Source organism: Pongo pygmaeus, chromosome 5 (assembly GCF_028885625.2).
Source record: "Pongo pygmaeus isolate AG05252 chromosome 5, NHGRI_mPonPyg2-v2.0_pri, whole genome shotgun sequence".
NCBI lineage: Eukaryota > Metazoa > Chordata > Mammalia > Primates > Hominidae > Pongo > Pongo pygmaeus.
The window spans coordinates 18375175-18398338 of record NC_072378.2 but is presented as its reverse complement, the minus strand read 5'-3'; the positions used below and the strand labels follow the sequence as shown (position 1 = coordinate 18398338).

The 23164-nt window shown below is 40.6% G+C and overlaps 1 protein-coding gene and 1 non-coding gene across 2 annotated transcripts in view; one reads left to right on the top strand and one right to left on the bottom strand.

The window, feature by feature from the left end:
* Positions 1-23164, bottom strand: part of RNF144B (ring finger protein 144B) — a 192083-nt gene that overhangs the window by 58537 nt on the left and 110382 nt on the right. The window contains exon 2 of the mRNA XM_063665861.1: positions 10525-10722. Within this exon, the coding sequence (XP_063521931.1) occupies positions 10525-10689 (165 nt within the window). The 5' untranslated portion in view covers positions 10690-10722. The remainder of the gene's footprint in view (positions 1-10524; positions 10723-23164) is intronic.
* Positions 8161-8262, top strand: LOC129039805 (small nucleolar RNA U13). The gene has a single exon (XR_008503503.1). It is a non-coding gene; the product is annotated as a small nucleolar RNA U13 (small nucleolar RNA).

Here is a 23164-nt window from a genome sequence, read left to right as displayed (position 1 = left end):
CAAAGGTGGGAATAGACTTAGAGAATATTGGAATAAGGGTGCAACTTCAAAAGAAGAAATACATAAACTTTGGTGACTTAGTGGCAACAACGGAAAAGTTCTCTCATCAGAAACCAACTTTTGCCTGCTCTCTGGTCATGATTTGCATGTTTGGCCATCCTATTACATTCTGATATGTGGTTTGAAGAATTACACTTTGGCAAAGGCATGCTTAAGGGGGGAAAAGTCTACACAACATACAAGCACAGATCACTGAACTATCTTTTCATAACTTTCTTTGTAAAAAAGAAATAAAATCCTGTTCCACATTATAACATCACCCCTTACCCCAATACCAAGCCTAAAGTACTTGTTACGCCTATGATCGAAGTAAAAAATGTTATGTAGGCTGGGGTGCAGGGGCTCACGCCTGTAATCCTAACAGTTTGGAAGGACAAGGCAGGCAGGTCACTTGAGGTCAGGAGATCAAGACCAGCTTGGCCAACGTGGTGAAACCCCATCTCTACTAAAAATACAAAAAATTAGCCAGCATGGTGGCACCTGCCTGTAATCCCAGCTACTCAGGAGGCTGAGGGAAGAGAACTGCGTGAACCCAGGAGGCAGAGGTTGCAGTGAGTCAAGATCGTGCCATTGCACTCCAGCCTGGGGGACAAGATCAAAACTCCATCTCAAAAAGTAAAAAAAAAAAATATGCAAGTGAAGTTTGTCCCAAAAGAATTCTGTCAACCCAAGAGGGTGGGGGAGGGCACAAGTTACTATTTCTTAATATACCTATGGCAAGAAGGTAAAATATGTTAAAGTATGTTCAAAGAGATCTACCCAGAAAAAGAAGAGTTTTCCAGGGTCTTTTTTTTTTTTTTTTGAGACAGTCTCACTCAGGTGCCGAGGCTGGAGTGCAGTGGCAAGATCTCAGCTCACTGCAACCTCCATCTCCCAGGTTCAAGCAGTTCTCATGCCTCAGCCTCCCAAATATCTGGGATTACAGGTGTGCGCCACTGTGCCTGGCAAATTTTTGTATTTTCAGTAGAGACAGGGTCTCACCATGGTGGCTAGGCTGGTCTCGAATTCCTGGCCTCAAGTGATCCACCCACCTCAGCCTCCCAAAGTGCATGAGACACCACACCTGGCCAAATTTTCCAGTTTCTATAGAATTGTGCAAATATACTAATAAAGCAGGAATATAACACACTTAAGGAATAGATCACACTTTATTAGTTAACTTAGAGGCAATGGGATGAAAGGCAGACCCTGTAAAGGTCATGAGATGCTCGTTTTGCAGAGAAAAAAAAAAAAACACTTTTCTGGACTATATAGGTAGAGGCATTACCAGAAGAAAAATAATAATTCACAGATTTGTGTCTTTAACTGTGTTCCCTAGAAATTGATTCAGGGATGGAGAATTCCATTTAGAAGAGTATGCGGTATACTCTCACCAAAGTCACGCCTATAAGGAGATAAGAATAGAAGTGGGCAGAGGGAGATCCCGACCCGCCATGTGACTGCAGCCAGGGTCTGATCTGGTCCTACAATCCAACAGGGTACTCTCAAGGTAGGAAGGGCCCTTCACAGCTGCACATCATTAAGCTGAAAGGGAAAGACCTTTATATCCCTGCAGCAATCAGTCATCGTTCCATAAGCCAGTCCCTGGGAAATGGAGGATAGAAACATTGCCCTGAAGAGGGATCCGAGTGAATGCCACAGTTTCCACTACAGTCATGTTTCCATCCAAAATGGAATAAGATCATGCTAATTTGATTACAGGACCTAAATGTAGAAGATAAATGCATATTAAAATAGTAACTAGTAAGATGAATGATATATCTTCCTTACCAAACTGAAACCTCCCATAGGAAAACAATTTGGCTGGTTAAAGTAATTGAGGATTCTCAGCTTAAAGAAGAGAAAATGATGAAGAAAAAGAAATCACGGTTTTAGAAAAATCTCAGGCTGGGTGCGGTGGCTCACACCTGTAATCCCAGCACTTTGGGAGGCCAAGGCGGGAGGATCACTAGAGGTCAGGAGTTTCAGACCAGGCTGGCCAAAATGGTGAAACCCCATCTCTACTAAAAGTACAAAAATCAGCCAGGCAAGGTGGCAGGCACCTATAATCCCAGCTACTCAGGAGGCTAAGGCAGGAGAATCACTTGAACCCAGGAGGCAAAGGTCACAGTAAGCTGAGATCACACCACTGCACTCCAGCCTGGGCAACAAAATGAGACTCTGTCTGGGAAAAAAAAAAGAAAAAGAAAAATTCCAAACCAAGCCACCATTTTTACAAATGAGGAAATTCTAGAGAAATAACTTGATTCGAGTCATAGAGTTATTGATAGAACTGGAACTAGTGGCAGGCCTACTTATCTCACTACTAGATAGCTCACTATTTCCTACATTGGACTGAGCACTATAGGAGAATTTTTCATAAGTAATCTGATGTCTGCCCTCTAAAAAAAAGATAACCTTCATTCAAATAATATGCAGCTAGTGAGTAGAATTAGATTTCAACCAGGAATAGTAAAATTAGATTCTAACCAATTTTATTTTAGAGAGCGGAAGTAACGCTAATAGTCAGAATTTACACAGAAACCAGTTTCAAATGATTGTAGAGCAAAAGATGGTTTCAATTTAGAAATTTCCAATAATTGAATAGTCAGTACTATGGTGTATCCCAATCCTGGAAATTATCAGTCAAAAGCTAGATGACCACACTAAAAAGAGGAGAGCTATACATGCTAGCTGTATTCTGGCACTGTACTAAGTAATTTATCTAGATTATCTACTGTAATCTTCTATATAATCTTGTGAGATGATTTCTTACTATCCCTATATTACATGAAAGAAAATGACCCAATAGACTGCCCAAAGACATTAACAGCTACCACCTGCTGGTCCAGGCCACTATCATCTCTGGCCTGGATTATTACGTTTGCCTTCTAAGTAGTCTTCTTGCTTTCACCCTGGCCCCTGTAGTTTATTCTCTATGCATAAAGGTTAATTTTTTGTGTCATCTTGGCCACAGGATGCCTCCTATATGCCTCATTTCTGGGCAAGTGTGTGTGAGTGTTTCTGGATAAGATCAGTGATATAGCTTGGCTCTGTGTCCCCACCCAAATCTCATCTTGAATTATAACCCCCAGATGTTGAGGGAGGGACCTGGTGGGAGGTGACTGGATTATAGGGGCAGTATCCCCCATGCTGTTCCCATGATAGTGAATTCTCACGAGATCTGGTTGTTTGGTAAGTGTGGTGCTCTCTTTCTCGCCTGCTACTATGTAAGACATGGCTGCTTCCCCTTCCACCATGATTGTTAAGTTTCCTGAGGCCTCCCCATCCATGCAGAACTGTGAGTTAATTAAACCTCCTTCCTTTATAGATCTCAGGTATTCTTTACAGCAGTGTGAAAACACACTAATACAATCAGCACTTGCATCGGTAAACTGAGTAAAGCAGTTTACCCTCCCCACTGCGAGCAGGCATCATCCAATCCATTAAGGGCCTAAAAAGAACAAAAAGAGGAAAGAATTCGTCTCCCTGCCTGACTGCCTGAGCTGGGACATCAGTTTTCTCCTGCCCTCGGACTGGGACTTATACCATTGGCTCTCCTAGTTCTCAAGCCTTCAGACTTGGACTGGAAATACACCACTGGTTCTCCTGGGTCTCCAGCTTGCAGAGAGCAGATCATGGGACTTAGCCTTCATCTCCTACTACTCCCCCTACACACACACACACACACACACACACACACACACACACTTTTCCAGCCACACCAGCCTCCTTTGCTGTAACAGGATACACCAAGCACACTCCCAACTTAAGACCTCCATACTGCTTCCCTCTGCCTACAACCCTCTTCTCCCACCATATTTGTATGGCTTGTTCCCCATTTCCTTCAGGTCTCTGCTCAAATAACACCTTATCACTGAGACTTCCCTGATCATCTAACAAAGTAGAAGTCCCACTTCCCCACAGCACTCCCGACCCCCCTCACCCTATTCTTCCATAGCACAAACCATCACCTGACTTCTGTATTTACTTGTTAGCATCTATGTCTCATACGAAAAGTTGAGTTATTTGAAAACCAGGGCTTAATCTGATTGTTCACCACTATATTCAAACCATCAGAACTATGCAAGACACAGCAAATATTTGTTGAATAAATAAAGCCTAAGCTACCAAACTTGAGACCCATTCTCTTAAATGCCAAACCATACTGGCATCCCAGAAAATGACTTCTTTCATTAGGAGGGTGGGGGAACTAGAAGATCTAAGGTCACTTCCAATTCTAGGACTATGATGCTATGACAAAGACATTAGGGCCTTAATAGTATGGTTTTCTTCTGCTGTTCTTTCCTCTCTTGCCACATTTTACTACTTTCTTGAATAAGTAAGTGGTAAGCATTAGGCATGGATGAGATCATAGGTCCAGGAAGCCAGCTCCTCCTTGAGTCATCTCTAATCCATTTCTCATGCTGTTACTGTTTGCTCTTTTTCCACAGATGCCATCTGACCCTGCAGTGGCTCCGTTGTCAGTGGAAAAATATAGTGCCAATAAAATCGGCATTGTAAACCTGTGACTTGACCGACAAATACAAAAGTCACCATAGTATTGTCATTAAATCTCTTAATAGATATAAGCAGTGAGTATATTGAAGTTATTTCACAAACAAAGATAAATTCACTGATTTACTGCTAACCACCCCAAGCAAAGTTAAGGGAAAGCATAAAAGTAACCTTGCGGCTGGGCACGGTGGCTCACGCCTATAATCCCAGCACTTTGGGAGGCCAAGGCAGGTGGATCACGAGGTCAGGAGTTCAAGACCAGCCTGACCTACATAGTGAAACCCCAACTCTACTAAAAATACAAAAAAAATTAGCCAGGCGTGGTGGCACATGCCTGTAATCCCAGCTACTCCGGAGGCTGAGGTAGGAGAACCGCTTGAACCCGGGAGGCAGAAGTTACAGTGAGCCGAGATCGCGCCACTGCACTCCAGCCTGGGCAACAGAGCAAGACTCCATCTCAATAATAATAATAATAATAATAATAATAAAGAAAGAAAGAAAGAAAAAAGCTAACCTTACAAGCAAGCATATTTGGGTACCAGAAACTAACAGAATAATACAGTGCTTTGAACTGGCAGAATTTAGTTTGGCCCATTTAATAGTAGTAGAAGATGTGAGAATCTGGAGCTGGAGAATTTGAAAGCTTTGGGAAAGGTTGGCAGGTCTCATGACCAGAAGAGGGGACAGAGAATCATTCTGTGGCATTGGCCTTGAGTAAGATCCCTCATTATTTCTTGTGGTTCCAGAGAGTTCTCAATAAAAGGTACTTAAAATGATACCAGAATAACATATCAAGCCAACCAGTAATTATATTATTATGTTCTTGGAAGTAAGCAAGTTCTTAAATATATGGTACTTTGAAACACTCTTTCATCTGAATCTTTTATATCCACCATATATGTGCTCATCTATTTACTGTCAAAGTTGTACTGATGCTTTTTTTTTCCCTGTTAAGTCCTAATTCTAGATATTTAGTTTAAATATTTCAAAGCCACACTTTGAACAAATCCAAAAGAGACATTTCTCTCTATCCTAACTGCTAATCTCTGAGTATCTCAGAATAGCAGTGAGGTTGTAATTACCTATATAACCACCTTTTTATAAAAGGCTAGTGAGGAAGCCAGTCAAATCATTATAGGCTTTCCTTTCTCTGAAATCTTTTTGAAGAACGTAACAGCTCAGCACACTGATGAATCTTAGGAAATAAAGGTAGGTATTGTCAACCCTTCCCTCCCTCTGTCTTACAGGCAAAGAAACTAAGGTCTAGAGAAGGCAAACAACTTGACCCAAATCATACACCATCAAATGACAAAGCCTGAACTTGAGCCTGGGTCTTCTTATCTCCGTATCTGCATTCTAACACACTATGCTATACTGCAAGGGAAAAACAGAGGTGGAAATAGGAAAGTGGCATTCCTTTTTCCTAATGCAGATAACAGTTAGAACCCAGGAAAGATCCACCACAGATTCATGCTTCATTTGAAAGTTACCAAACTGTGTGTGCACATACACATTGCAAATCCTCCCAAACTGTAAATGTCTCTGCTATGGTTTGGATATGGTTTGTTTATCCCCACCAAAATTCACATTGAAATTTCATCCCCAATGTGGTAGTGTTGGGAGGTGGGTCCTAGTTGGGAAATGGCTTGGTGCCACTCTCTAGGTAGTGGCTGAGTTCTTGCTCTGGTGAGAATGAATTAGTTCTTGTGGGAATGAATTCTTAATAGTTCCTGCCAGAGTGAGTTGTTATAAAGCCAGGATGCCCCTTGGGTTTTGTCTCTTTTCACATGTCCACTTTCCCTTTGACCTTCTCTGCTGTGTTTTGACCTAGCATGAGACCTTCACCAGAAGCCAAGTAGATGCCAGCACCATGCTTCTCTAACTTTCCACCTGCAAAACTGTGAGCTAAATACACCTCTTTTCTTTATAATATAATTACCTAGCCTCTGTATTCTGTTATAGCAACACAAAATGGACTAAGACAGTCTCCCAAACCAACTGTGGGCTTTTCTTAAAGGTCACCCGACAGGCCCCAAGGGAAAGAAGGGCTTGGTCTAAAATGTTTTATATTTCCTCTCACTTTTTAAACATTGGAAAATCCATTTGGCTCCAAGAAATGAATAGTAAAAGGAGTTCTAACTACCTAGAGCCAATAGAACGTAATGGAAAAAAGGCAAGAATATGGCTGGACTTTATTTTCTTTTTGCTTAGCACATCCTGTATTTAATCTGAAAGGTAAATAGGCCATGCCCAACATACCGACTCTTTTCAGGTGAAATTATCTAGGTTATAAAAACAAGCAACAACTGTGTTTTCACTATTCCTTAATTCACGGCTGACAGAAATCACTTCTAAAATAAATCAGAAGCAAATATTGTACACAAGGGAGCAAACTCACAAATTTCCATTACTTTGATAACTGACTTGTGAATTTATTTCGCTTGAATTAACATTATGTGGCATTATCTGAAAGAACGTGTTGCAAACCCAGAAAAGGAAAGTTAGAATTTTCATATTTGGGTTATTTAAATATACAGGCAAAAGAGAGGAAGGGAGAGACAGATACTCTTTGCATGTCATTAACAGACAAACATCCCTGAGATATTTAACCTTCAAAATAGAACAAGTAATTATGCTACATCTTTTTCTCTGTAACCCCAAGACATCAACCTCTTTGGTTCTGTAATACAACTCATGTTCTATGACGTCAGTCATGCCAGTAAGAACTATGCCTAATTTTTCCTGTATATGCAGCTTCTCTCGCTTTATATTACACTTTATTCTGCATATTAAAACTGAGCAAATAGTCTAGCAGAAACCACCTTCACAGCTAGAACATCCTTTAACAAGAACCTAGATAATATTGATGGCTTATTTGAGACACCATCTACCACATTCCTTTCCCTGGATGTTATTTAAATCAAGAATTACCTACATGAAATAATTTAAAGCAGTGTTCTTCAGAGCACTGGTTGTGGGCAATAGATGTTCCACTCAAAAGGGTGGCATGGTCAAAGGGAAATCTTCATCAGAAGAAGCTAAACAAGATTCCCCTGCTTTCCCTTTAACCACAAGATTTCACAGAGCCTCTAAAATGCAAATGTGCCTTACATCCCTCCAAGAAAGGAACAAAAGAACATTGCAATTCCCAAGCTAATTTGACCATGGAACATTTCATTCAAGGATATCTCTGTTTCCCAGAGGTGGTGGTCCGTGGAACACACTTGGGGCATCTATTTAAAGGCCAGGTCTCTCTAAAGATAAGGAAATAACTGATGAACATTCAATGGTCAAGTCAGATACTCCACATCTGTCCCTTCTGCATACCCAGAGTATACTGCACCCCCTATTTGGAGCACTGTGAAGGATCCTAGCACCTTCATTTTACACAGGAGAAATCAGAGGCCCAAAGAGATTAATCATGTGCCCAATTACACAGCTGAGCTGGGGTACAGCTGGAATTGGAGTGTGGTGATCTTGGAAACAACAACAACAAAAAGCTAGGCTCACAGCAAAATGGCCAGGGATGCCTCTTACAGAAGACAGGACAATGACAGAATGTTGTTAAAGCTTTATTAAATCCACAAAAATATACCCGTATAGATCCTCTTGTAGTTCATAAGCATGACGATTGGCTTCTCACAGTCACGTGAGATATGCCTCCCTCAAACCTGGTTACACCATAAGCACATTATCCATCTAACATGAAAAGAAAAAATATAAACATTACACATACCAGTATATACCAGCATAACATCAAATCAGCAGGAAGATCATTACATGTGGATACTCCCTGGGGCAGCGGGGTGGTTCTCAGTAAAACCATTTTAAATACATGGTAGGCACAAGCAATTGGGAGATGTCATCCAATCCTATTTAAAAGTAGAAGTCAGTAGTATGTGGTATATGAAAAAGTTACAAATTTCTTTTCAGTCTCGAAAATACAAAACATTTGATACTGAATACAGATGCAAATTAAAGTCTGGGAAGTATTAGACACATTTTAAGTCATTTTTTTAAAAACAAGAAATAAATCTCTAACCAAAAGAAAGTTAGAGTAGTATTTCAGGTGAGTCTGATTCAAATCACAATTTTACAGACACTAATGTAATCATACACTGCTTACTATTTTGGCAGCTCACAGGTAACAGGTAACAGGATGCCAGGGAAAGTTAATGTTTCTAGGTGCAAAAGGATCCAAAATTGAGGGATACCAAAAAACATTAAGCCATTTGACTTTTTGCTTTTGAGCACTCCCTAACAATGAGTAAGTGTGAATCTAGGTGACTGAATAAGCTAACTATACTAACTCCTACCCTCAAATTGCTGAAAGAGAAATGAGAAGCACCATGCTGTTTTGAATCAGGAACTAAATAAAATCTATTGAAACAATAACAGGACAGTGTTAGCTCCCTGAGAAGATGAAATACAACCTTCACCATGTATTATTTCCCCAATGTTGACGCACACGCTTAAATTCTGCACTGTTTAATGTCATAGCAAAAACTGAATTCTTTTAAACAGCAGTAACCCTCAGTGAAATATTTGCATCCTGATTTTCACCAAAAGTTGCTTCTGACTCATTTGTTTCAAGGATTAGCAAGGGTCTGCAGCAAGTGTGAGAAAGTCAGAGAAATAATTGTTTTGAAGGACAGCCTTCAGAAACAAAGCAAGACCAAAGGAAACTGAAGTTGCTCTGAGATGACAAGGCCATTTCTTCACTTCCTATAAAGCAACACACACTAACAACAAGAGGAAGGAGAAGCAGCACAAACATTACTCCTCAGCAAGGCCTACTTCTGACCCCCCTACCTAAAACAGCAACATCCTCTCAGCCCTGAACTCCTACACAACGTTCTTGTACAGAATATAAGCTCCTAAAAGCAAGAAACTTCGTTGGGTTTTGTTTCTTTTGTTTCCTTAACTGATAAATCCTCGTGCCTAGAACCATTCCTGGGACATAGTTCCTGCTCAATAGATATTTGTTGATTAAATGAACAATGCTATTCTCTGTCATCACTGAAGCCTACAGGAACTCAGTCTATTTCCTACCTTTATACCTTAACCGACCAACCTTCAAGGAAAAGTGGCAGTAAAGGTCACAGGTGTTGATACCAGGTGTCACACTAAAAGAGATAAGCCCACTTCTGCAGGTCTATAGGGCTCTCATTAAGTGGAATAAGAAGGATTCAGCGTACTGTGAAACAGCATAAAAGGAGCTATGACAAAGTACAATTTATACCATGTGCATTGTAGAAGATGAACAAGCATATGAATGAAAATTCAGTACATAAAGTAAATTACTACCTGACTTCTCCATCATTTAAAATACCTGGTGAGTTTCTTATAGGTGGTAGTTAAGTACAGCATGTTAAATTTTTTTTTTTGTTTTTTGAGACGGAGTCTGTGTCTGTCGCCCAGGCTGGAGTGCAGTGGCATGATCTCGGCTCACTGCAAGCTCCGCCTCCCGGGTTCACGCCATTCTCCTGCCTCCGCCTCCCGAGTAGCTGGGACTACAGGTACCTTCCACCAAGCCCAGCTAATTTTTTTTGTGTTTTTAGTAGAGACGGGGTTTTACCGTGTTAGCCAGGATGGTCTCGATCTTCTGAGCTTGTGATCCGCCCGCCTCGGCCTCCCAAAGTGCTGGGATTACAGGCGTGAGGCAACGCACCTGGCCAGCATGTTAAAATTTTTCTATTCTGTTCCATAGTTTGAACCTTAACAGAAAGACTATTTATTCAACCAATAATTAAATTTCAAACATGAATTATACTTAGCTAAAACAAGTAAACCCAGGATTTACCATTTAAGATGCTATTTGGAAATAGGTTCAAATATGAAATGCTTTCCAAAGCAGGATCATATTGTAGCACACTCTGGCTTCTCAGTAAACCACAGAAATATATCCTACTTTTATAATTTTTCCCTTTGTATTTTCTCACAGTGAAAGCATCAAGGAAAACTTACAGCTGTGCAAAAGATGCACTGGCATTCCTGGAGTGTGGTCATCTTGTCCAGAGACTGCTCACACAGGCAGAGTTTGCAAGTGATGAGGGGGGCCGGAGCCAGGTCTCCAGGAGTGGGATTTTCAGCAGTCATGGCGAGATAGTGGAGCCTACCAGCTGAGCCCATCAGCCTGTCTTCAGCGTTCTTCAGTCTCAATCCCTATAGAAAGGTCCAAAGCAGAAAATATTAGATGGATGGATAAAGCTATTGTTTAGCCAACACATCTGGAGGCCAGCTGATCAAATTCTCACCCTCAGTTATCCCAAAACTTACAGCTAATGCATTTCTGGGAACGACGGGCTAGAGAGTGGTTCACCTACCTTGTCAAGGTGTCCCTGAAGTCCTGAAATGTAAGCTGACCTCACTGTCCTGATTCACATCATATGAGCTATGGAAATTAAAAGACCACTATGTTGGGGTGGGAATGGGGAGATGTTGGTCAAGCTTACAAAGTTTCATTTAGATGAGATGAATAAGTTCTGGGAAGCTCTCATACAGCATGGTGACTAGAGTTAGTAATAATACACTGTATACTTGAAAATGGCCAAGAGTAGATTTTTAGTGATCTCACCACACACACACAAAGAAAAATGTAAAGTGATGATGTTCATTAGCTTGATTTAAGCATTTCACAATGTATACATAGAGCAAAACATCACATTGTATACCACAAATGTGATTTGTCAATTATACCTTAATAAAGGTCGGGGGCGGGAAATATCACTATGAGCAAACATATTTAGGAGTTGCATCACTACAATCAATTCAACAGACTCAAAAAGTACTTAAAATAGAACGTCATTCAAAAGTTAAACAAAGAGGTAACATATGATCCAGCAATCTGGTATATACCCAAAAGAACTGAAAGCAGGGTCTCAAACAGATATTTGTACGCCCATATTCATAGCAACATTATTCACAATAGCCAAACAGTGGAGGTGACCCAAGTGTCCAACAACAGAAGAATGAGGCTGGGCGCAGTGGCTCATGCCTGTAATCCCAGCACTGTGGGAGGCCGAGGCAGGTGGATTGCTTGAGGTCAGGAGTTCAAGACCAGCCTGGCCAACATGGTGAAACCTCGTCTCTACTAAAAATACAAAATTACAAAAAATACAAAAATACAAAATTAGCCAGGCACAGTGGCACATCTGTAATCCCAGCTACTCAGGAGGCTGAGGCGGGAGAATCACTTGAACCCAGGAGGCAGAGGTTGCAGTGAGTCAAGATTGCGCCACCACACTCCAGCCTGGGTGACAGAATGAAATGTCTCAAAAAATAAAAAATTAAAAAGAAGAACAAACAAAATGTGGTCTATATATACAATGGAATAAAAAGAAATAAAATTCTGACACATGCTACAACATGGATGAACCTTGAAGACATCATGCTAACTGAAATAAACCAGACAGAAAATCAAATATTATATGATTCCACTTAAATGAGGTACCTAGAGTAGTCAATTCTGAGAGACAAAAAGAAGAATAGAGGTTACCAGGGGCTGGTGGGAGGGGGCAATGAAGAGTTACTGTTTGTGGGGTTTTTTTTCCTAGAGACAGGGTCTCTCTCTGTCGCCCAGGCTCGAGTGTGGTGGCACAATCATAGCTTACTGCAGCCTCGAACTCCTGGACTGACATGACCCTCCCGACTCCACCTCCCAAGTCAGGGTACGCTTCCTCACCTGGCATGTTCAACGGGTACAGAGTTTCTGCTTGGGATGATGAAATAATTGTTTTCCCCATTTTATAGATTAATTGTGGTACTGATAAGTTAGGTAACCTGCCAAAGTTCTCAGAGCTTGTACATGGCAGAGCAGAAGACAATCCTCAACCTTCTGAGGCCACCAAGCCCAGTGCCAGATCCATTACACCAGAGCTGCCTTGTGTGGATATCACATGGACAGATGAAGCAGAGAAAGGAAGGAGGAAGGGGGACAGAAAGAGGAAAAGAGAGTTGAAGTCCATGACTACAGCTATCCTTAAGGTCCCTGAAGCTGCACAGGAACAAAATTTGTCTCCCCACACAGCATGACCATGGGAAAAGATATCTTTAGACTGAAAAATAAAAACTACAGCCAAAGTTCTACTAGATTGTTTTTATTCTGAATCTTTATCTTTAAAAGAGACTAAATAATTGTGAAAATAATTTCTCTACATACTCATATTTTATATCACATCAGGAAATTTCATGTTCTGGTTAAACAAAAGAAAAATCCTATAGTTCTTACTATTTTTAAAGAGTGGCCAATTCTAATAAATGCTGCCATAGAAATAATTGCAAATACACATCCCCCTACAAGAACCAAGCTCTTTTCCTCTTAATTTTCAGACAAAAGAAATTACATGTAATCATTTGCTACCTAGTCCCAACAATAGCTTAAGTCTCAATATGTAAGTACAAAAGTACTAAAACAAGTAGGGGAAAATCAAATGTGATTAGATGGAAAGGGAAAAAAATAAATGAGATATTTGCTTGTCAATCTGTCCACATTCACTTTCTTAATGTCATACCAGAAAGTCAACAATTACTAACTCTAGCAACCTGAAGCATTTAAGGTTTTTCACCTAGTCCCAGTACTCAGTACCAGAAAACCTGATTCAAAATAATTAAATAGGAAGCTAACTAATGGTTAGTTTCCATGTGGAAGACATGGTTTTTTTCTCAGCAAACGCCCAATAAAGTTCAAGACACAGCGTTATTCCATTAACTACTGAGGAGCTGTCATCCAAGAGCAAATTAAATTCAAACAGACCTGCATGTCGAATTCAGGATTTTGAGTTTTTTAAAAAAATCTCTCTTTATGATAAACATACGGGTAAAAATGAATGACTTTACCTTTTCCTTCCTCCCAGTTCATGCTTAAACAACTATCATTAGCGTGCGTCTCCGATACTCCCCGGCCCATGGCACACAGTCCCACCAACTTCCCCATCTGCTGTCTTCTCATCTCTACATTCTCAACGCTGCTTCACTGCTTATGCAACCTATTCTGAATTATCTTTCTTTCAAGAGAAACCCCAAGTAAAACAACAAGAAGAAATGTAGGTAGTAAATGCTTCCTGAGTAGGAGAAAAGGGGTAATGACACAGGCCAGAACCATCCCACACCCCAAATGTCAAATGCACTTAGCCATGTGCAGAAAGCTGGTGTGAATAGCCAATCCTGATGTTCTGACCTAGCGAGAGATCTAGATACTCTTCAAGAAATCCAAGTATTTCTCAGTCTTACTCTATGTTATTTTTTTGGAAGGAAATATTAAACAGGCCAAAGTTTTAATGTACTCTTGAAAAACAAAGACATAATTGGATACCTCTTAGAAATTAATTGGATACTCTTGAAAGACATATTGGATTCCTCTAATAATACCTCAATTATTATCCATAATGGAATACCTATAATTAGATATTTCTTAGAAATAGTCTTCTTTTGAAGGTAGAACTAAAAATTGTGGTAATCAAGACCATGTGAAACGTAATTGTCTCTTACTATAAACAGCACGTAAGTTTTTACTCCTTAAAACTAAGGAGTTACGTGCCTATAGGCTATGAAGTCAAAGTTATAAAAAATATACATAATTTCTGTAATAGAAAAACCTTTACATAGCAGAGATGCATTTTGTTTTTTTAAAAATTCCAAGCATTCCAAAAAGGCAGGATTTATGACTCAGTGACCCAGAGGAAAAAAGTTACATATTTCATCTCCTTGAGACGTGAACAATCCAAAATGATTCTTCAAAAAGTGATTTATTTTTCTGTGTACAATAACACCAATTCCCTAAAGCAATGGCTCTCAGACATTTTTCAAGGAATGAGCTTTCAAAAAAACAAAAATCTTAGTCAAACCACCACTGTATAAAAGAGATTCAGGTAGACAAGTGCCAGCACCCAATAGTGGGTGTCCAGAGCCAGTCCCCTTGACCTTCCCCACTCAGCAGCCCCTCAGGCCCCATCGCAGAAGCCTAAACCTGCACCATGCACAGATTAAAAACTAACCCTTTCATTTTTCACTTTGGGCAAAACCAACAATGAATGTTTAAAAACTGAATGAAATGCAGTGAGCACTTCATTAAAAAAAAAAAAAAAGAATATCAAACAAGAAATCCTTTCACCATTGATTCATCGCAAAATGAGCTCTTCAAATCAGTAAACAGGAGAATCCTGAAAGCCTCTAATGAATTTCCCCACACCTGAGATGCCTGTGAATGGCTCCAAGGTTTCCTTGCATTTCTTCCTTTGCGTCATATTAATATTCACCGGTCTTCACAGCATGAAACCCCCAATAGTAGAGCCTCAGGAAGCTCAGGGCATTTGATAACACACTCCCAGCTCCTCCTGTCCCTCCCATCGGGCCACAACTTCACAGGGGCACAAGCAATTCACATCCACTCCCCTCCAGGTTTCAAGAAAAGTCTTCATTCCAGAGAGAGGCTAACTCACTCCTACTGCTTCATACCTCACATTTCTATCAAAAATAAGAAAGTGACTTGAATTATCCACCCTACCACTTGACTTTAAAAGCTAACAATTATAGTTACTTTCACAGTGATTATAGATGTGACTGTGCCTCTCACCGAGTGTCAAGAACCCCTTGTGAAAAGAATTTTGGCGGAGAATGCAAGGGGCACCTTGAAATCTGACAGCTGCCTTTCAAGTTTAGGCATTCTAAGGTTGGTAGCAGGTATCACTTGCTTACATATACCTAATCATAGAACAAGACAGATTGGTTGGGCCACGTAAGGAAGGAAAGCCATTCTAAAACGTCTGAGTTTGCACTAAATTACCAGGAAAGGAGAACCAGCAGTTCTACGTGCTCTATGTGTCTCTTGCGTTATAAAGTGTTCATTATATGAGAAGCAAGTACTATCTGATAGGAAAGAATGGAAAGTCACCTTTTCCCTCGTGTCTTTTCATTAGAATTGCCAAAGAAGGGAATACTTCAGCACAGGATGTATAAGGAATTTTCATATTCTGCTGGTGGCCTGAAAAAGCAATCTGCTCCAAAAATGCAAATGATGGGAGAGCCAACATTCAAAGCTTTTTTTTTTTTTTTTTTTCTTGGTTGGGGGGTAGGGGACGGAGTTTCACTCTGTCGTCCACGCTAGAGTGCAGTGGCACGATCTCAGCTCACTGCAACCTCCACCTCCCAGGTTCAACCAATTCTCCTGCCTCAGCCTTCCAAGTAGATGGGATTTCAGGTGCCCACCACCACGCCGGGCTAATTTTTGTATTTTTAGTAGAGACGAGGTTTCACCATATTGACCAGGCTGGTCTTGAACTCCTGACCTCATGATCCGCCCACCTTGGCCTCCCAAAGTGCTGGGATTCCAGGTGTAGGCCACTGCACCCAGCTATTCAAAGTATTTTTAACCAATGTAGTTTATGTCTGTTTGATTATCCAAAATCAACACAGTTATTCCTTTACACAAAAAGATAGTGTAATTGGAAGGGATAATGTTTTATTAGGATACTCACCCTAATTATTATTAGGACACTTATTCCTAATTATTTTGGAATTTTTACATTATTATGCAGAAACTTTAAAACTTGGAGAAACTGCTAAAGCACAACTAAGGAGACTGAGAGAAACAGAAAGCTACTAAAATGAATCAACTAAATATTACTGATGCCACAGGATATTAATGTAAATAAAAATCCAGTTGATCTGCACTGAGGTCTTAAGTCCAAGCTATGCTATGAAATTCTAAGAGTTACTCAAGTACAGGGGACAAAACAGAAGAGGAGACATATGAATACTCTCAATGTGTTTATATGCCTTTGCGAGACATGCAGTCATCACTGTGAAGTAGCTAGAATAATAGATATGAATGCATAAATACGGGAGGGAGGTAGCAAAGGGGAAGGTTTTCGAGAAGGGTGGGTGGTGATGAAGAAAGGCTGAAGTGTTGCCTTGTAAAATGGAGACATATTCTCGGGAAGCTAATATTCTAATAAAGCAGAAAAAAAGAGCAGCAATCTAAAGGTCCCAACCTTGCCTTGTTAGGAAAGCTATCCCCATATCAGCTAAGAACACATCAGGCAACCAGTTTCCACTCAATGCAATCTGAAAATCAGCATTATGTTGATCTTGGTACTTCTGCCCAATAAAGTGGTTTAGTTAGCTACTGGTTCCTTTTCCTAACAGAAACTATTAGTGAACCCAATGGTACTAATTGAGTCTAGTAAAGTGCTGAGCATTATCAGCCATTAGCTGAAGTTCTACCCTAAATACAATCCAAATACAATGGCAGGGTGACCTGCTGGCTGGTAGCAGTAGCAACAGCAATGAAGGAAGCGAGGGATTATGGTAGAACTCCTTTGTGGCCAGTGTTGTAGCTCTACTCTCCGCTTGCATCTCCAACCAGCTCTCTGGTCATTCAAGGACAAGATGAACCAGAGTACATTCTTTCAATCAGAAAAACAGTTCTAATGCATGCCCTAACCTAAGAAGGACATGAACAAATGGAAACACAGGCTGCCCCTCTCGTAGTCAGGGAACTGCAATTACTCAAATATACTGTATATTTATTAATTACTTTTTTTTTTTTTTTTTTTTTGAAATGGAGTCTCACTCTGTCTCCAGGCTGGAGTGCAGTGGCGCGATCTCGGTTCGCTGCAAGCTCTGCCTCCTGGGTTCACACCATTCTCCTGCCTCAGCCTCCTTAGTAGCTGGGACTACAGGTGCCCGCCACCACGCCCAGCTAATTTTTTGTATTTTTTAGTAGAGACAGAGTTTCACCATGTTAGCCAGGATGGTCTTGATCTCCTGACCTCATGATCTGCCCTTTTTAAAAGAATAATGCTCAAACCCAATGAGTACATACATGGTATTACACATAAGTTGTTATTATTTGAAAAAATGAAATAGATTAGAAAATATCCTCTAGTATAAACAAACCCAGGAAATATTTAGGTCTTAGACGTAAGAAAGTAAATATTCACCTATTCAGGCTTTGTGATGTGAGGTGGCAGTATTGTATCACTGTGCCTCCTGTGGTAGAGAAGAGGACTTCTGTTTTCTCTCTACTGTTTCGTGGCTTAAAGTGCTCAAAAAGCACTTTATTTAGTCTATAATTTCTTAGTTTTAACATCGTCATCTCAACAGTTTCTAGGATGGCAATGAGATCACAACTTTGTAACTTGGAGACTATTAACCGTCTAAAAATGGAACTGATATGCAAATATAGCCCTATTAACCTTTTCGTGGGTTAAAAAAAAAAGCAGGCACTTCACCAGGAAGGAGAAGCATCTTGAAGTATTAGCAAGAACTGTTTTCCAAACAATCTCTTTGCTGCTTGAAATTAGGTTATGAATAAAGTCTGTTACAACTAATTTAGTGAGATCTAATATTTTTTCCTACAAAATATATATTGGTGCTGATGTCCAAGCATGGCCGACAATGTACATGATGTTGTGATAAGCTAACTCCAAATCCTACAGAGCTACAGAAGACAGAACATCTGGCACATCTAGTTTTTTTTTTTTTTTTTTTTTTTTTGAGACAGAGTCTCGCTCTGTCGCCCAGGCTGCAGTGCAGTGGTGCTATCTGAGCTTGCTGCAAGCTCTGCCTCCCGGGTTCACGCCATTCTCCTGCCTCAGCCTCCCGAGTAGCTGGGACTACAGGCACCTGCCACCACACCTGGCTAATTTTTTGTATTTTTTTTTTTTTTTTTTAGTAGAGATGGGGTTTCACCGTGTTAGCCAGGATGGTCTCGATCTCCTGACCTCCGTGATCCTCCCATGTCAGCCTCCCAAAGTGCTGGGATTACAGGTGTAAGTCACTGCGCCTGGCCCTTGGCACATCTAGTTTTAACATTTGCAAAATGGTGCTTTTTTTTTTTTTTTTTTTTTTTTTGAGACGGAGTCTGGATCTGTCCCCCAGGCTGGAGTGCAGTGGCCTGATCTCGGCTCACTGCAAGCTCCGCCTCATGGGTTCACGCCATCCTCCTGCCTCAGCATCCCGAGTAGCTGGGACTACAGGCACCCACCACCATACTTGGATAATTTTTTGTATTTTTAGTAGAGATGTGGTTTCACCGTGTTAGCCAGGATGGGTCTCGATCTCCTGACCTCATAATCCGCCCGCCTCAGCCTCCCAAAGTACTGGGATTACAGGTGTTAGCCACCGCAACCGGCTTTTTTTCTTAAAAGCACATTTCTTCCTGCCTTCTTTCCATGTTCTCATTACCCTACAGGGTAAGGCCCAAGAGGTGGAAATCCATTCCCAGTTTTCCAAACAATATAAACTTATCAAAGAAGGTAGGAGTGAATATGAGAATAATAGCTGAATGATATTTTTGGCATGGCAATTTTGCATTCATCATGGTAGCTACCTCTTCAATATCACCACTGTGCCTTGCCCACTCCTGTTTTAATCAGTGGTTCCCTGCCTCCCACAATTATTCACACAGCCCTGCTAAATTTCTTCCCTCTGCCTGGCATAACAACAAAGCTCAGAAGCAGGAAGGAACGCCACTTAAAGGCAGGTCAGACAATGATGTAATTAATCAATCAAGGAGAAGTGGTATTTCAAACAGCCCTACAGAGCAAGAGCCAGGCTGATTTCTTGGGTCAGGACATTACCAGAAAACCAGAGCCGCTAAAGCACAAATATGTAAATCAAAATTTTTTTTTCAAATGAATAAAAGCATGTGCCAATATTACCCCCTCCTGTTAAAGTTAAAAGTTTCATATAGAAATTTTAATTAGAAACAAATTGGAAACCAGTTTGGAAGAGGAATCTTCATCCCACCTGAGCAAAGTGGAGGTGTAGATTTTTTGTATGTCTTTGCCAATTAATTTCCTATAACAGGAATTTATCATGAAGGAAACAAAGTCAACACACAAAGAACAAATTCTACACACTAGGTGCTAGGGATGTAAAGGTGACTAAACCCAGCTCCTACTTATTAAGAGTCAACTAGCTGAGGAGGTTTTCAACAGAGGATTTCATATAATCATATGCAGGAGAATGTGTGGGTTTATGGTTTCAGCCACAAGTCCAACAGAGAAAAATGAATTGTCTTGCTCTATCTTCCCAAGAAAAACAAAGAACGAGTTGATGAAGGGCTGGGACTCAAACTTGTGACATCAAAAGATTTAGAAAACAATGGGACATGGCTTTCAAAGTATGCTCTTAATAAATACTCCAAGCCATGTGATCAGAAGTATCTCCAGCTATGAATAAGAAAAGTCTATTTCACTTAGATTGTTGTGTTTTGAATTCAAGAAAGAGATCTGATCATAGATGAGAAGCTCCTCATTCCATGTTGCACAAGCATTGGCCATTTTTACTCATTTAATATATAGTTATCCATTTTTTAATAACAACTAGGGTATGATGCATTAGGTTCCAAAGTACTCACCGACTGGGTAAATAGCAAATGCCAAAGTTAATAAAACTAAAACTTGAGTCCAAGACCTCCCACATACACCTAAAGGTAAAAATTATGAATTAAAATATTTACATAAATTAACTTAGGTGTCATATACCTCTTCGGCTACTTAATGGTCAAATAGTCAAGGTAACACTACCAAGAAAATTAAGATGATTGAGGTGACAAACATCGAAGTACTTTTTATAATCTGGCAAAGCAATGTGAATTCAGAACTACCACTCTAGACCCAAGTCACTTCTGAGCTTATGAGAATTTCTTCAGGACAGAGACCACATCTTAGCCATCTTTATATCCCAGCATCTAACCTAGCACCTAGCAAATCATAGTCACTCAGTAGTAGAGTGGATAACTTTTCTGATTGTACGTGGAGAGAAAGTATTAAAGGCCTGGTTCTCATCTGTATTCACTTCCAGAAATTCGCAAGCTGAAAATATTGACCATTTGTTTCAGGTAAGGAGCTTCTATAAATTAAGGTAGGCACCCCTGAAAGAAATGTTTCAGTACTTAGGGGCAATGGCTACAGATACCTATTCCCCAAAGTCCAAGTGAAAAGCATGACTTGTCTGGCAGCTTGGCCCTTTTCCCACATCCAAAATAATCAGTTGTTCAAAGTAGGCTTAGTCCCAAAACTGCTCGGACTTTGTTCCTTCACTAACATCTGGGTTCAGCATGATTCCTGACCTCTATCTCAAACTGGAGATTTCAAACACTAATAACTTCACTCTCCAAGAAAGTAACGTCATCAAGTCAAGGCCAGGGGAGACAAAGAAGCCAGGATTAGCAGAAACACTTCAGAGAAAGGATTCTGACATACATATAAATGTTTCCAAATGTCTAAAATATTGAAATGACTTTTCAAGAAGGAAATTTTAAGTGCACCTCCTCAGATGAAAAATATTCATACTACTGAAGAGAAAGACGTTTTTCAGGAAGTTAAATGGTCATACCAGGTAGATAAAATAAGCTTTTTCTTTCCAGAGAAAGCATACTTTTCTCTCTGCTGTAGAGTTTGGCTCCGAAAACCTGGTTCATAATCTGAGACCCAAAAACCGATTATTTTAAAAAGACATGTCTTAAGCTGACCTAGTTTGGAAGCCTGAATGCCTTTAAATTGCCAATGAACTGAAACCATTCATGAGAATGGGGCTTTTGAATGCTGAGAATGTTCTTTGGGGCTCAGCACAAAGATATTTGGCATAGATGACTGTAAATATTTGTAAAACTCTGGGTAAATGGGCAGGATTTGACCACACTCAAGCCCTACTTCCAGCACAGTAGTATAGAAGAAAGTTATCTAGGGTGACTGGTTTGGGGTTTTGGGGGGTTTTTTTGGTTGAGTTTTGTTTGTTTTAAATAAAAATCCAAGCAACCCAATTCTACTACTCAACATCTTTTTCACATTCACTATACATGTTTACCTTTTTCTAAATCATCAAGATCATTAATTAGTCAGAGACTACTTTTGAAACTAAGGTTTCTCCCTTTCCCACTTTTCTAAGTTTATGCCCACTACAAAAATAAAAAATAAAATAAAAATGCCAGTCAAAGGTGTGCAAGGGCAGAGCAGGAGTTGTGTGAAACCATGACCTTGGATTTCATAATACAATTATTTACAAGTGGCTTTGTGGATCTGCTATAGGTTTTTCTCCCCCTCAAGATAGTTTTAGAAGTATTTAAGGCACTGCAGCCCATGAAAAGGACCCAGGTTGTGAAGGAAAGATAAACTAAGGAGAAGGAGGGACTCACAGAGGGATTTGATGTGAAAGGGACCAAGAGGCTCATTTCAGTGAAAGCCGCGGCAGACAGATACTCTAATTAGCCAGCAACTCAGTTAGGACTGGCTAGGTTCCTTTTGCCTCTTACCCACACCCTAAAAACTGAGTCATCCCAAAGTTCATTTATTTTGCTTCTGGGCACAGACACCCCCTAATCTGCTTCTTCAGAAATGTTAGATAGATTGTCATTTAATTTATACCTCTCAATGTTCAAATAAATGTCCAGAAATGCCAAATCGGAAGAGCAGAGATAGTCCTGTTAAGAACCTCAGAGCTAATGTTTTGATAAGATACATGTGGCAGAAAGCAATATGAAACTGACAGTCTGTTATGAGAACATGAAAAAACATTTCCCAGAGAAGGGAATTAATTTCTGGGAAATCTTTATGTGAATAGTATATATGCACAAGGAGTAGACTTACAGCAGGATCCTCGAAACTCATGAGAAAAACAAAAGGTGTTTTAGAAAGAATAAGCAAAAGATACCTACCTTTTGCCTGTAGAAACGACAATCAGTTCGATTTTAACTTAAATTTGAGAATGGCTCTTGTAGTATCAGAGTTTCACTGTTTCATCAGCAATTACCTGATTAAATAAGCACTATAATGCATAATCCGAGATTATGCCAACTTTTGGTCTCCCCTTAAGACCTAGGGAGAGATCTGGTCTAATCTTGGATTCTACAATCATTCTATTATAGAAACTGTTTTATTAGAAATGAAACTACTTTCCTTTAACAAAGGCATTTTTCTTTTAAGTTAACAGGTGTTTAAGGTATTCAGAATGAATTCAGTTCTGTATGGTTTGAGCACTAGAGACAGAAAATCGAAAAATCGTGGTGTCACAGATAGTTTCCTGTCCTTTTCCCTTAGTCCAGCAACACCACTGCGGTCTTGCAATGCCTGAAGCCTTTAAAAAGCTCGCTAAACCTACCTGGCAGCAGACCTGCGTTCCTCCGCCGCCGGGCTTCTCAGTAGCCTCCCTCGCGCTCACCGCCAGTCTGGGCTGCTGGCACACCGGACAGGAGGAGCTCTTTCATTCTCTCCGTCTTTCCTCCGTGCTCTGCGGCTGACAGCTTTACACTTTGCAAGATTGCAACAAGACTCGCGCTCCCAGACCTACGGGTCGGGAGGAGGCGGAGTCCCCGACGGCCTCCTAGCCTTGACTGGCAGCTGCGATGCCCGGGAACGTTGCAGCGGCAGCGTGGGGCACAGCTCGCCAGCAGCGGTAGCAGCGCGTTTATTTATACAGGAAGCTCAGGCGCCGCACTTCCTACTTCCCATCTGGGTCGTACTTCAGCTGCAGGTGATGGCCTTAACCCTATTCGAACCCGGGCGCGCTGCACCGGCTCTACTACTTGTCAGGACCTGTCTCTTCTTCTCCTGGGACCGCTGTTGCAGGAATTCGGAGCAGGGGGTGCAGGCAGCTGCCCCTA